The following is a 13308-nucleotide window of genomic DNA, read 5'->3' on the forward strand; positions in this document are numbered from 1 at the left end:
AGTTAGAAACAGTGACAGTTTCAGGAGGCCAGAAGGTGATGCCAGCTGAGAGGGTGGTCCCGATGGCCTTGACAACTAACTGGCCACAGCTTTCACTGGCTTCTCCTAACAAGGACCAAACCCCTCCGCAGTCTTGGCCAGCGAGGAAAAGCCTGAGGCAATAGCACCTGGCAATCACTCTCGCCTCATTTCCTCTGTCTCCCTGCAGCCGTGATGACAATGACCTTTCACGAGCACAAGAGAGGGATGCTGAAGTTCGGCTGGTGAGACTAACACCTGATTGCCAGGGAACCTGGGTGAGTCACAAGGGGAAGATATCAGATGGGAATTACAGTGATGGGCACATTTGAAGAAAACGCACCCCCGCTCCCACGCCATGCCCTACTTTCCAATCAGAGACTCAGTGAATAGAAGAAGCTCTTTATCAATTGGGAGCAGCCAGAATTCAAGCCTGATTAAGAAGGGGACATAGAATGTGGGGTATCACTGCCGATGTTAGATGGATCTTGGCCGAAAGAAAAGAATACCAGAAATATGCTTGCCTGTGTTTTATTCACGTGCAAAGGTATTAGACTATGTGAGTCATGACAAAGTATAGGTACCCTTGGGCAGAATGGGAATTCCAGAACACTTCTTTGTGCTCATGTGAAACCTGCACATACATCACCAGGGAGTTGTGGGAACGGAACAAGGGCGTACCGCATGGTTTTCAATCAGAAAAGGTGTGCGTCAGGGTTGTATCCTCTCACCATATGTGTTCAGTCTATACGCTGAGCAAATCAATCATCAGAGAAGCTGGACTATCTGAAGAATTCAGCATCAGGATTGGAGGAAGGTTTATTAACAACCTGTGATAGGCAGATGATAAGTTGACGTCCTTAATGATGAAGACCAAGAACTATAGTCTGCAGTATGCATTCCATCCCAACTTGGATAAAACAAGTCCTCACAACTCGACCCATAGGCAACACCGTGGGCAGTGGAGAAAAGATCGACGCTGTCAAGGATTCCATCGTACTTGGACCCACAACCAGTGCCCAGGGAAGCGGCAGTCAAGAAATCAAAGATTTTAAGTATTGCACTGGGCCAATTGGCTGCAAAAGACCTCTTTATAAAGAGTGAAGATCTTACTAAGATGTCCCTGATCCACAGTGTGGAATTTCTAATGGCTTCATGTGCATTTGGAAGCTAGACCATGAGTAAGTGAGATGGAAGTCTTTGAATGATGTCAGTGAAGACGGAATATACCACAGGCTGCCAGAAAGAGCAAAGCAGTCTTTGGAAGGAGTGCAGCCGAATGGTCCTTAGAAGCAAGCATGAAGAGATTCATCTCCCGCATGTTGGACATGGCACCAGGACGGTGGAACCCCTTGGTAGGCTCAACAGTTTCTGACCACAACAACACAGCGTACAGAACCTCAACCCCCACTAATAACTCCCTATCACGCTCACCCCCCCTAACTGCAAGTCATACTGATGTACGTCACTTACGCAGCTTGCATTCATGAGTTCTTGAGCTGTTAGTGGACGCACACGCAGACTGTTCTCTTGAGCCCCTATCGCAGGGTTCTCCACGGCTGACAACTATGACATGTCCCTGCTGCTCTTTCACTTTGAATCCTGTCAAGCGTATTGGATCCCTGGGTATGGAATGTGCGATAAAATCACAAATAATTTTATTTTGTAGTGGATTGCATATACTTTGCCTCGAATAAGCATTTCTGAAGTCTGCAACCTGTTTATGGTTATTTATTCACAAAGCGTTCTCAAATAGAAACCAGCTCACTGCCACCGATCGATTCTGATTCACGGGGACCCTGCAGGACAAGGTAGCACTGTTCCCGTGGGCTTCCCAGAGTGCTGGTCTTGACGGGATCGGGAAGCCTCTTCCTGCTCCTGCAGAGCAGCCAGTGCTTAGCAGCTGCTGGCCTTGCTAGCAGCCTCTCGGATCCCCCACACCACCACCAGGGTTCCGGACACTGCATTCTGGAGATGGTTGTAAACACTGATTTAGAATCAGCAAATATCTAGGATTTTACATAGCATGTTAGAAATATAAAACCCCAAATGCTTGCTGACTCCATATCAGTGTTTATCAGCAGAGTGTGAATAACTGGATGAAATGATAAACCCGTCTTAGTGTTTTCCACCCTTCATTCCAATTTAGCACACATTTGAAGGTCTGGTTTCTAATCCCCCCACCCACCCACCCTTGGATGGTTCTAATCTTAGCACCGGATCAAAAATAGATTCTTTTGAAGCCCATGTAAGAAAGACATGCAGTCAAACGGCCAAGCACGTGTTCTGCGTGGTCTGCGTCTGTCTTGTATAGATCAGTCATACTGCATGTTACCACGTTACTCTCACTAGCAGGGCCCAGGCTCATTCGTCACTTAGCTGTTCTTCCGGTCCATCAGCCTGTAAACCACAACTGCAGGTGGTATCGGTGCCCGAGCTTCAGGCAACGGAGGCGGCCTTCTGCTGTCATGGGGGCGAGAATGACTGCTGGCCTGCGATGTCGACTCCCCGGGCTCTGCTGGCATCCCGGCAGTGCGGCCACCACGTTATGGTCTCGCCACTGGCTGCTGACTTGTGGCAGCCACATGCACAACAGAGCAAAATGCCGCCTGAGCCGGCTCTCTGCCCCACGTGGGGGGACTCCTCTTTGCGCTGTACGGATGCTGCACCGTCCTCTGTAAGGTTTCCCTTGGCTTATAGTCTCTTTAAGTTGATGGCCAGTCCTTGATTCCAAGTCGCCTCGTGATTTTGCTTTGAGCCTCCTAGCAACACGCAAGCCACTGCACGATGGCAACTTCTCGGTGGGACCCCGCTGTGGACTTCGCCTGTCTGCACTAACTGGTGCCTACTTCTGCTGTGCCCCAGGGGCAGGTCCGGGGCCTTCCAGGGCACCGGCTCTCGGGAACCGATGCTTCCCCAGCTCTGTTCATCACCCAGTTGCTCACAACCCCAAAAGGATGCGGCGCGGTGCCGCCCTCTCCCTGGAAATAGTGCCCGCTGCCCTGCAGGCAGGCGCTTGAGGGCCGGCGTGCACTTGGCAATCGCACAGACCGCCTCCCTGGCTGCCCAGCGAGTTTCTCGCCCCGTCAGAACTGCAGACACGTGTGGCTTGCAAATATGTGCACGTGCTTGGGGAATGATGGGAGGAAGCTTCTCCCAGAGTGACGCAAACCCAAAACGTGGCACTTGAGTTTTTACGGAAAAATGCCTAACGATCATCTGACCAAGATCGCCGCCCTCTGCCAGATTTCAGCAGCTGAACGAGTCGGGGTGCGCAGGCCTCTGTGGGCTCGCATGTCCCGCTTTGTTGTGAGGGCGCCCCAGAGGAAATGCCGTGTGAGATGCACACACGAGACATAAACGTTCAGTGCCCTGGGACGCCCCTGGAAGACTGGCTTCGTAGAAAACGCCTCGAACGAGCCAGCACTCGGTCTGGGTTTTCTGACTGTTTGTGGGAAGCGCGGCCGCAGGTGGCGAGGGTTCTCTTCGCCTCAGACAGCATCGTCGACAGGAAACTTTGTGGGCGAACACCATTATGCTCAAGTCCAGTTTTTCCCAGCTTTGTAAGACCCCCTCGTGCATCTCCTTTTCTGAGTGACAGAGGAGCAGCGAGCGAGCCCTCGCACCAACCTGAGTGTCTCCGTGCAAACGGGAGAAGGAATGTATCCGGACGAGCCTGGGAAAAACCCAGATGAAACAAAACTCTGAAGAGTTCACAGACGAAGCCTCGGAAATAACATGACGCAGAGAGCGTTTCCGTAAAGAGCATATTGTGCCAATTTATTATAGAATGCAGTTAAAAAAATAGTTTGATGTTAGCCCCTCCAGGTTAAAAGCACTTTAACTAGAAACATGAAACAGCAATGTAACGGTCTCTCCCTCACCTGCCCCCGCCCCGACCAAGCACTGTAAACAAAGTTTGGAGAACATTCGATGCATTTGTTGATAGGAACAACCCAAGGAGTTAACGCAAGAACGTGTTGTGCTTCTTAAAAAAGACCATCTGCTGCTATTTTCAAAGCATGCATTGTGACTTGGCATTAAGGATTTCAAAATGGCACACTCTGTTAGGGTAGTTTTTAAGGCCCAAATATAATAACCTATGTACCGGACAGACACGTTACAACCAGAGAAGGAAAAAGGACCAGTGTTACCTAGTGCGACAATTTCATGGGGAACGGACAGGGAAAGGCACTGCGTCCCTCTCATACCACCACACAGCTGCCACCCACGTGACATGCTTGGGATTCGAGTCCGGTAAGAACGGTTTGACAGCGTTTTCTACCACACACCACTCACAGCAAGGTTCATACATGTTAACACTAGTCTCCCACCGCCAGCTTATCACCCACGTCTACGACAGTGATGAACAGGTGCTATCAGCTTTATTTACAAGTTTGGCCGATATTTCAGTAGGGGCCGAAAGGAAGATGACGACGGCCGTACCTAGCAGTCCCCGAACGAACGGGCATGTGGCTGGATTCGTGGGCATTGACCACCACGTGAGAGAGACAGATGGAACCCAGGTCCAAGGTCTCGCCCAGGGAGGCTGGCAGTGAAACTGCTGTTCTCTGGGTTTTGTCGGCTAAATTCTACTTTGGCCTTTCAGACCCAAGCCTCTCCTGTGAAGCGCCAGTTCGGGTGCCGGGTGAATGCGGTCTGGGGCTAAGAACAAAAACCAGACCAACACAAACCCGGGAGCCGGGGCCAAAGAGAGCCTCTCTCTGCGGGGACAACGGGTTCCCACTGCTCCCCCGGCTCTCCGGAGGCCGTAGGTCCCCACGGAGGAGCTTTGTACACGGACAGAGGTGAGTTCTGGCAATCACGAAGATGGGGACATGCACGGACACTAAGTGGGAGGTGAGCGGGGGTGGGAAAGGAAGCCCTCCCAAGTCCACAGGGCGCCTGCTGCTGTCTTCACAGCCTGCACCGGCGCCCCATCTGCTCACTGCCGGCGACTCCGTGGGACCACTGGTCAACCTGCCCGCGGCACGAAACCTAACAACCTACCAGAACAGAACAAGGACGAACGACTATCATTATTAGTTTTCTCAAAGGCGTTCCCCAGTGTCCCTGTGCGATCCCCACGGGCTCGGTGATGGGCCCAGGACGGGACGTCCCAGGGCCGCGGGCACGGGCTGACGGGCGGCACTGGAACAAGACCGAGCCTCGGTGCTCTTCCAAGCAACATGGACTGGGATTTTCTGCCACAGCGGTCACGGCGGCTGCCACTTCCAAAGTTGTGACCGGCCCTTCGCCCAGTCAAAGGATGGTCTGAAATGCTGCTTCCCCCGGCCGGTTCAGCTTAAGTGGATCGGTGTGTACTCCGGCCTCCTGGTCTGGATGATTTTGGGTTTGGGTCTCTTCATCTTCTCCAGCTCGTCTTCCTCTTCGTTCTCTTGGTCACTCTCACACACGTGGACCACCACGCTGGGGGTGGTGTCCGTGGCTGCGTGCAGTTCGTACTTCTCCCCTGGGGAAAGAAAGGAATCACAGAGTGACCCGGAGCAACAGACAATGGAAGGGCATCCGCTCAGGGTCAGCTGGGCCCAGCTTCTGCGCGCACTCAGTGGGGCCAAGAGACACACATGGAGGCACAGTGGGGTTTCTGTCGGGGCGCCCTCAGAAAAAGATACATTTACCAACAGCGTGCTGACAGCACACTGGAGCTTGGAGGGAATGCATGATTGTTTTTTAAATGACGGTTCCTGGGTGGTGCAAGGGAGCCCTCACAGCGCAGTGGTTACACGTTGGGCTGTGATACAAAAGATCCTCAGTTCAAAACCGCCAGCTGCTCTGAGGGAGAAAGATGGGGCTTTCTACTCCTGTAAGCAGTCAGGAGTCTCGAGTCTCGGAGATGCACAGGGGCAGTTCTGCCCTGTCCTACAGGGTCACTATGAACCAGGACCGACTCAATGGCAGCGTGAGAGAGAGGGTGGCGTAAATGCTGAATCCAGCCGGCTGCTAACTAAAAGGTTGGCTGGTGGCTGAAGTCCATCCAGAGGCACTGGGGAAGAGTCCTGGTGACTGCCTTCCAGGCAGCCAGCTCTCAGCAGCCAAGGGGCACAGCTGTTCTGATGTCAGCACACAGCAGGGTAGCCATGAGGCAGCGCTGGCTCAACCACAGCTAGTTTTCAGTGCATCGTGGCAATGCTGAAGGCCAACCTCAAGGTTGGCGGCTCAAATTCACCAGCCACTCTTTGAGGCTGCCTGCTCCTATCAGAATCTACCACCTCACAAACCCTATACAGGGAATCTACCAAGTCCCTAAAATACCCGAGAGTCAGAATTCCCCAAAGTATGGTATGATTTCCCCAGCCAGGTCTCCTGCTCAGGCTTCCTGGGTGTATAGGGCACCGGGAAGCCCTCTGACTGAGGAAATGCTAAATAACGTCCCTGGTCAGAGCAGGGTCCTGTGGCATCCCCTTTTCTGCCTGCGCTTTACACTAAGATGCAGGCTGGCCTGGGCCACCCAATGTGGACACACAGCCTTGTTCCCACCCCAGACTGCTTGTGACGAGGGTCTGCATCTGGAGCGGAAGGCCGGCTGAGGAGCACAGCGGTCAAGAGCCAGGAGCTGGCCACTGGGCACGTGACCTCTTCCTGCGCCCCGCAGTCTCTTCCCCTTTGAAACGGACGGATGGTGGCACCGACCTCTGGGAATATGGATGAAATGAGTGACCGCAGGCAAGGCGCTTGGTACACGGCTCAGGAGTGCCTGGGCCGGGCCCCCCAGTGTACTCCAAGGGGGCCTGCATGCTTGCTCTCCTCTGGAATGCTGTGGGAATGGAGATGCTGGGAGTGTTCAGTGTGGATACAGGGCTTGTGTCGGGTCGGCTTGCTCACTGTCTCCTCAGAGAGGCCAGGGGAGGGTCGTCCACAAAGGCCTTGTGGGCAACTTGTCTTCACAGCTCTGGGCCATTGAGCAGAAATCCCTGACTGCCTTGACCCCTTGACTTCAGCTGAGTTCTGTCTGGAAGCAGGGCTTCCTCCTCACGCGGTGCGTGACCAACTGCAGAAGGCACTGTGGGTCTAAACGGCTGGAGTCGAGTTTCCCTAGAGCAGCGGTGCTCAACCTTCCTACCGCTGCGACCCTTGAATGCAGTTCCTCATGTTGTGGCAACTCCCCCCCGCAACCATAACATTATTTTTGTTGCTACTTCATCACTGTAATTTTGCTACTGCTATGAATCAGGTTACCCCTGTGAAAGGACCGTTCGACCCCCAGGTTGAGAACCGCTGCCCTGGAGGCACTGCAGAAGAAGGGCCTGCGACCTGCTTCTGGGGCCTCAGTCCCTGGAGACGGTCTGCAGCACAGTCCCGTGCTGACACACGTGGCATTGCCTCATGTGAGTCACCCAGGGGCAACGGGGCTTTGAGTTCATCAAATGGCTGTGCCCTTCTCTCCCCGACACGGGAGCCTGGCCGTTTACTGGGCTGGAATCTAAAAAGGAGACCGAGCCTTAGCTCTCCAGCTCAGGGGAGGGAGAACTGCAGGATGGAGGGAGGCTCAGGCAGAGCACCTGGAATGTACCATTTGGCCGGGAGCCTCTGTATAGACCTTCACCGTCTAGTGGTTGGTCGGAAGAACTTGCCCGTCGGTAGCAGGGACTGCCTTCCTCTCAGCTCTGGCATGCACCTCGGGCTCCAAGCCCTCTGCTTTGCTTGGCCCCGTGGGGGTGGGGGGCATGGAGGAGCGCCCGCTGCCCTCCCACTGGCTGCCCCCCATCCTGACCTTAGTGCAACGAGCAGCGGGAGGTAATGGGATCTGGACTTTCTACCACACAGGGGATTTCCGTTGGGGTGATGCTTTTGGAAATGCAATCTTTTCCATGCGAAACTGCTGATGGCCCAAGAAAATGAAGCCCTCGGCCCACAGGAACATCAGCTTGCTGGTCAAGGAGAAAGGGGAGGCTGATGGTCTCAGCGTTTAGTTCCTTCCTTCCGCGAGCAGGGCAAGTGGAAGGGCTCCGACCTCTTTGTGGCCCCACCCCTCACTGGCACCCATCCAGACCACACTGCTTTCTAAGAGCCTGCGCCGAGCACGGACCAGGGACTGAGCAGGCGCTGTTCTAGATGCGCTTCGTAATGCTTCAAGTCTACCACCTGCAACACCTCCCAGCGACACTGAGCTAGCTGGCTTTCGACTCCTGTAAGGACTCACAGTCTGAGAACCCCCCGGGGGAGTTCTACCTGTCCTGTAGGTTCACTATGAATTGGTTTTTTAATTTCGAGATGAGGAGCCAGAGGTCTCCCTGAATGCTCACTCCTTCGTGCCACTGGGTTACCTGTGCCCCGGCAGGGGGCAGAACCTCTACATTCTGGTCTCAGGCAAGGTCAGTGTCAGTGGGGCAGTGCCCTGGGCAGTGATGGGGGTGGGGCATCTGTAACTGGGCTCTCTTTCGCTGTGATCTGAGATCCTCCTCCCCTCCTGCCTGGAGAATGGAGGTGAGAATCAGAGCAATGGGCTAAATCACCTTGGCTGAGGTTGGACTTCCAGAAGGGAGATGGACTCTCTTTTGCTAGAGACAGGGCCTCAGGAAAGGGTGGGGTGGGGTGCCAGCCACCAGCCAGGCTGTGCTCAGTCACCAGATACCTGCCATCAGGGGCCTGGGCTTGGCCACCCTGGCCAACAAGGGTCTCTTTTGTAATGTTCCCAAAAGAATGGCGTGAGAAGAGGCATGCACACTCCCAGCACGCCTGACAGCGACACCCAAACCCAGCCACCTGCTGCCATGTTGGTCCTAGCTCACAGCAACCTCATGTGTGCAGAGCAGAACCCTGCTCCATAGGGTTTCCAAAGGCTGTGATCTTTCGAGAACTGTCTGCCAGTTCTTTTTTCTGAGGCACCTCTGGCTGGGTTAGAACTGCCAACCTTTTGTTTAGCGATAACCATTTGGGCTACTGAGGGACTGCTCAGTGACACCTACAAGCCAGACTTGTTGCTGTTAGACGGATTTTGACTTCTGGCAAGCCTGCGTGTGAAAGCGTTGAGCTTTTCTATCGAGTTTTCTTGGCTGACTTTTAGGGAACCAGACAGTAAGGACTTCCATCCAAGGCACTGCTGGGCAGGTCCGTGGTAGTTACATAATCTGGTGTCAATTTGGGACTTGAGAGGATTAAGAGTGAAGGGGTGGAGTCTAGTCTGTCAATCGGGTCATAGCCAATGAGGCCTCTGTGTGGGCATGGCCTTCCACTGATGATTCTGGGAATTTCCCTATTTCCTCCTTGGAGGCGGGAGAGACTCTTTCTCTCTGCTCACTCTCTGAGAGACCTCTATTGACAAGACACATGGCAATAAGCTGATAGAACTTGTGCCCTGGGAACTGGAGAAGACCTATGTGGAGACCCCTGCCAGCGCCGAGATACTTCTACCACTACTCAATCCACAAGACTTTGTACCCACTGGCCTGTGATCTTCCTGCATTCAGTATCACTGCATGTGTTTCGTGAGTCTGAAGGGGGCTTTACACATTGGTATCGGACATATGGGCTAATATCGGACTTATGGACTTGATCTGTACCGGCCGGGATGTTTTCTCAAGATTCTACTGCTCTTGTATATAAATATCTTTCCTACACATACAAAAGTATCCATGTTTCTCTAGTCTACCCAGACTAACACAAGGTCCACAACACCAACTTTTAGGCTAGCAGTTGACTGCGTCCCTTTGAGCCACCCAGGAGCTTATGAAACCAAAGCAGGAGGGCCTAGCTGGAAGTCATTCCTGAAACATGCAGCATGGAAACACGCGGGTGAGGACAGGAGCTATGGGGACAGTGCCCGACGCAGTGAGAGCGGACTCACCTGGCCCTAGCTTGGAGATGGCGTATAAAAGGTCATAATTAATGACGGGAGTTGCATCTTCCACTTGTTTCCAGCCCACGGGCGGGGAGGCAGGAGGTGAGATGAGAAACTGCTTGTCGGGATTCGGTGGGGCCAGGTGTGAACTTCCTATGTGTAAAGTCTGAGGAGACAGAGACAGGAAGGCAGGCCGGCGTTTAGCGGCAATGCAGCAATGCTAGTCAGGTGTAATGATTCCTCCTGTGGTTAGAAGACTGTCTGGGCAGTGCTTCAACATCTTCCCGGCCTTGTTGCTCTTTGTCCCGCAACATTTTCCTCTAAATTTCCCCAAGGAGCCAGAAGGAGGTCATGAGCGCACTAAATGGCTCTTCATCGAGCCGGCCATGCCCTCCTGTCCATTCCGACTCACAGCGGCCTTCTAGAGGCTCTCTGGGGCTGCAAGTCCTTACAGGAATAGGCAGCCTCATTTTTTTGCTGAGAAGTGGCTAGTGGGTTTGAACCCCTCACCTTGTGGTTAGCAGCCCAATGCTTGCCAGACAGTGCCACCGGGGACCCTTACTAGTCACAGAATAATGGCCAGCACCAAATGTTGAAAAGCGTGTGCTCACAGGGGGCCCGGAAAGTGCCCACACAGCTGCACTCGGCTCCACCAGGGAGCAGAGCATCCTGCCTGCTCCCTGGAATCTGCTGGACAGGTTGCTCTCAGTTTATGTGAAGCAGGGCATTCTGAGAGTTTGGAAAGCTTGTCTCCTGTTGGCAGGAAGCCTGCTCAGTCGGACTGGCTCCCACCTTGGCGTGGTCTCAGAGCCCCCCTGGGGCTGGCCTGTACTGGAGAGCAGAGTCCTGGGAGCTCCTGGCCCACCCTGTCCAGCCTGGGCCCCTGTCCTGTCTTCACAGGGACTTTCTGAGCTACCTTGACAGTGGGTCACCTGCCCATTAAGATCTCGGGGATGGCTCTGGAGAGAGGTTAAAACACAAAAACAAACAAACAAACAAACAAACAACAACAACCATAAAATCCCTGACATTGACCCATCAAGACACTATACAGCCCAGGTGTAACCACTCTGCCACCAGGGATCCTTGGAGAGACAGGTGAGCAGGTGAAGAAGCCCATCTGTGAGTGCCCTATTTGCCTGGGCCCCATGGCAGCCTCACCCTGGTGTGCCAGAGTCCTAGGAGGCTGTTTCTTCTCCAGGGCTGACTGGACACCTGGTTCCTGAACTGAGGGAGGGACGGGCACGTTGCCGTCTGCTGGGAACCAGCAGAGAGCTGGAACCAGCCACCTGGCAAGGGCAATGTGAATACCAGCGGCGCCCCGCCGGACCACCTCACTCTAGAGCCTCCGTGCCCCCTGCCTGGCACTGGTCATCACCCAGGATCAGGGCCTGTTTGACACAGCTTTTCAACACACCTTGACATGTTCTTTCTTTGGCGGAGACATTTGAGAGCACATGTTACCTTTCTCGAGATGGAGTCTTGGGAGGTTCAAACAAACAAACAAGCAAACAAACAAACAAACAAACAAACCCCCCCAAAGCGAAGGAGCCATATCAGCAAAGCTAGCTCACCTGAGCAAAATATAATTTCATCTCCTTCCCCAGAAACTCAGTCTTGTGCAGCTGGAGTCTGGCATCGGCTGCAGACAGAGGGTTGCTGAAGTTTATTCGGACTCGTTTGAAGCTCTTAAAGTATTGGAAGGTGATGTCCTTGTCATAGGTCCTAAAGAGCGATTCAAACTTGGCCTGAAAAAGTTACAGTAAACACACAAAAAGTTAAAATTCACCTGCCTACTGAATCCTGATCAGACGACCTCATTCCACTTCCTCGTGAGGAAGAGAAGGAGCAATTGGAGCAGGGAGAGCCCTGGCCTTTCTCCCGAGGATGCCCTTCAAGGGGACTGCATGGAGCCACGAGACACATTCGTTGCTTCTACTCTGCAGTGGCTCTACTCTTTTTTTGGTCTAAGAACATAAGCGTTTCATTCACAGAACAAGCAGTACTTGAACTGATTTTGTCGTTCAGAGAAGCATCTTGTAAGCAGAGTGAGCATTCTCCAAGGCAGGCCGAAGCGCTGAGCTCACTGCCCGGGGCCGGCTTCAACTCAGCAGCCCAACTGCCCCTGCGGTTTCCGAGACTCTTAATCTCTATGGGAGGAGAAAGCCTCGTGGGCTTTGAACTGCTCACCTGACGGTCAGCAGCCCAATTTGCAGAGTCTGGCCATCTGCTTACCCCCTGGCCTGTCCATTTCTGCCCAATGACTTCCCTGAGTCTAGCTGGCTAGCCCCAAGCCCCTCCCAGAGGTCGAATGAATATCTTCTTCTCTTTTTTCATGGAAACACACGTCCGTTCCCAGCCCACTTTGGAAATTCAAGAGCCCGAGCATCCATTTCTTTCCATAAACAAGACTCTCATCAACTCTAGAAGGATTCTGATTACCAGTTCTCAAACAAAGTGAAGACAAAAAATACTTCTTTAGGGATTAAAAGCACAGGAGCTAATTTATGAAAAGCATTTTGCAGCTCTCTAAAATCAGATGAGGCTTACAGAGTTAGAGTTTTAGAAACCCTCCATAGGGTCACTATGAGTTAGAATGGACTTGTTGGCAGCTGGTAAAATAATCCAGGTTCTAAAAAAAAAATTATACTACAATGCTTCAATTTCTGTATCCTGGCTTTAATACATGAACAACCAGCTCTAGTGTTGCAAGGACTGGTGAACATTAGGAAGCATGACAAGATCACCACCAGTCAGATTCGATTTGATGAGCTCTTGGACTGAAAAGCCAATGTTCAAGATTACAAGCTTAGATCCAGACAACAGAACTCATTGACCTCCTCCTGTTTCTGAGAAGCTCTGGCCAGAGGCCCTGGGCTGGGCCCTGAGTGGCGTGGAGTAGGGTGGGAAAGGCCAAGGCGGTGCCGATCTCTGCAATGCCTCAGATGCCCACTGGAGGGCGTTAGTGGCCAGGGGAGCCATCTGGGGAGAATGCCAGGGTTTTTATAGCTGCTGTGCAGCTGAGTCTCATTTTCAAAACTGCACACTCAGGGCTGCTGGTGGGAGCCAGTGTGAAAGGCGGAGGAGTCGGGATCAAGGGGTGATGCAGAAGAGGGCACAGAGAACCCGAGGTGCTGTGAACTCCCGCGGAAAGTAGTGCCGTGCAGTGCAGAGTGCAGGGAGCATCACAGAGGACAGGAAAACAGCTTTTAGAATCGTCACAGTGCCCCTCAGGCGAGTGGGGACAGGAATACAAGGTGCACCTGCCAGGGCAGGGCTGCCTGCAGGAGGGGCTGCCAGGTCCCCCATCTGCCCGCTGGTGCTTGTGAAAGGAGAAGAGATCAGCTCAGTTCAGACTTGCTCTTTGTGGACCCCTGGGGCTGTTCTCTAGTGGGTGCGCTGCTCTGGCATTCCCTGGGCTCTCTCTGAAAAGGCCCCAGAGAAAGAGCGCAGAGAGATGCTCAGTCCCTGCACTGGCTGTGAATGGC

At 53.2% G+C, this 13308-nt stretch overlaps 1 protein-coding gene across 1 annotated transcript in view; it reads right to left on the reverse strand.

Moving 5' to 3' along the window:
- Positions 1-3771: 3771 nt before the first annotated feature.
- RCAN1 (regulator of calcineurin 1) overlaps positions 3772-13308 on the reverse strand; it is an 11240-nt gene continuing 1703 nt past the window's right edge. The window contains exons 2-4 of the mRNA XM_004696949.2: positions 11395-11568; positions 9827-9986; positions 3772-5491 (exon numbers count right to left, since the gene is read on the reverse strand). Of these exons, the coding sequence (XP_004697006.1) occupies positions 5319-5491; positions 9827-9986; positions 11395-11568 (507 nt within the window). The 3' untranslated portion in view covers positions 3772-5318. The remainder of the gene's footprint in view (positions 5492-9826; positions 9987-11394; positions 11569-13308) is intronic.

The sequence above is a fragment of the Echinops telfairi genome, unplaced genomic scaffold (assembly GCF_000313985.2).
Source record: "Echinops telfairi isolate 266 unplaced genomic scaffold, ASM31398v2 ScPeMD7_7469;HRSCAF=8507_0, whole genome shotgun sequence".
NCBI classification, from domain to species: Eukaryota; Metazoa; Chordata; class Mammalia; order Afrosoricida; family Tenrecidae; genus Echinops; species Echinops telfairi.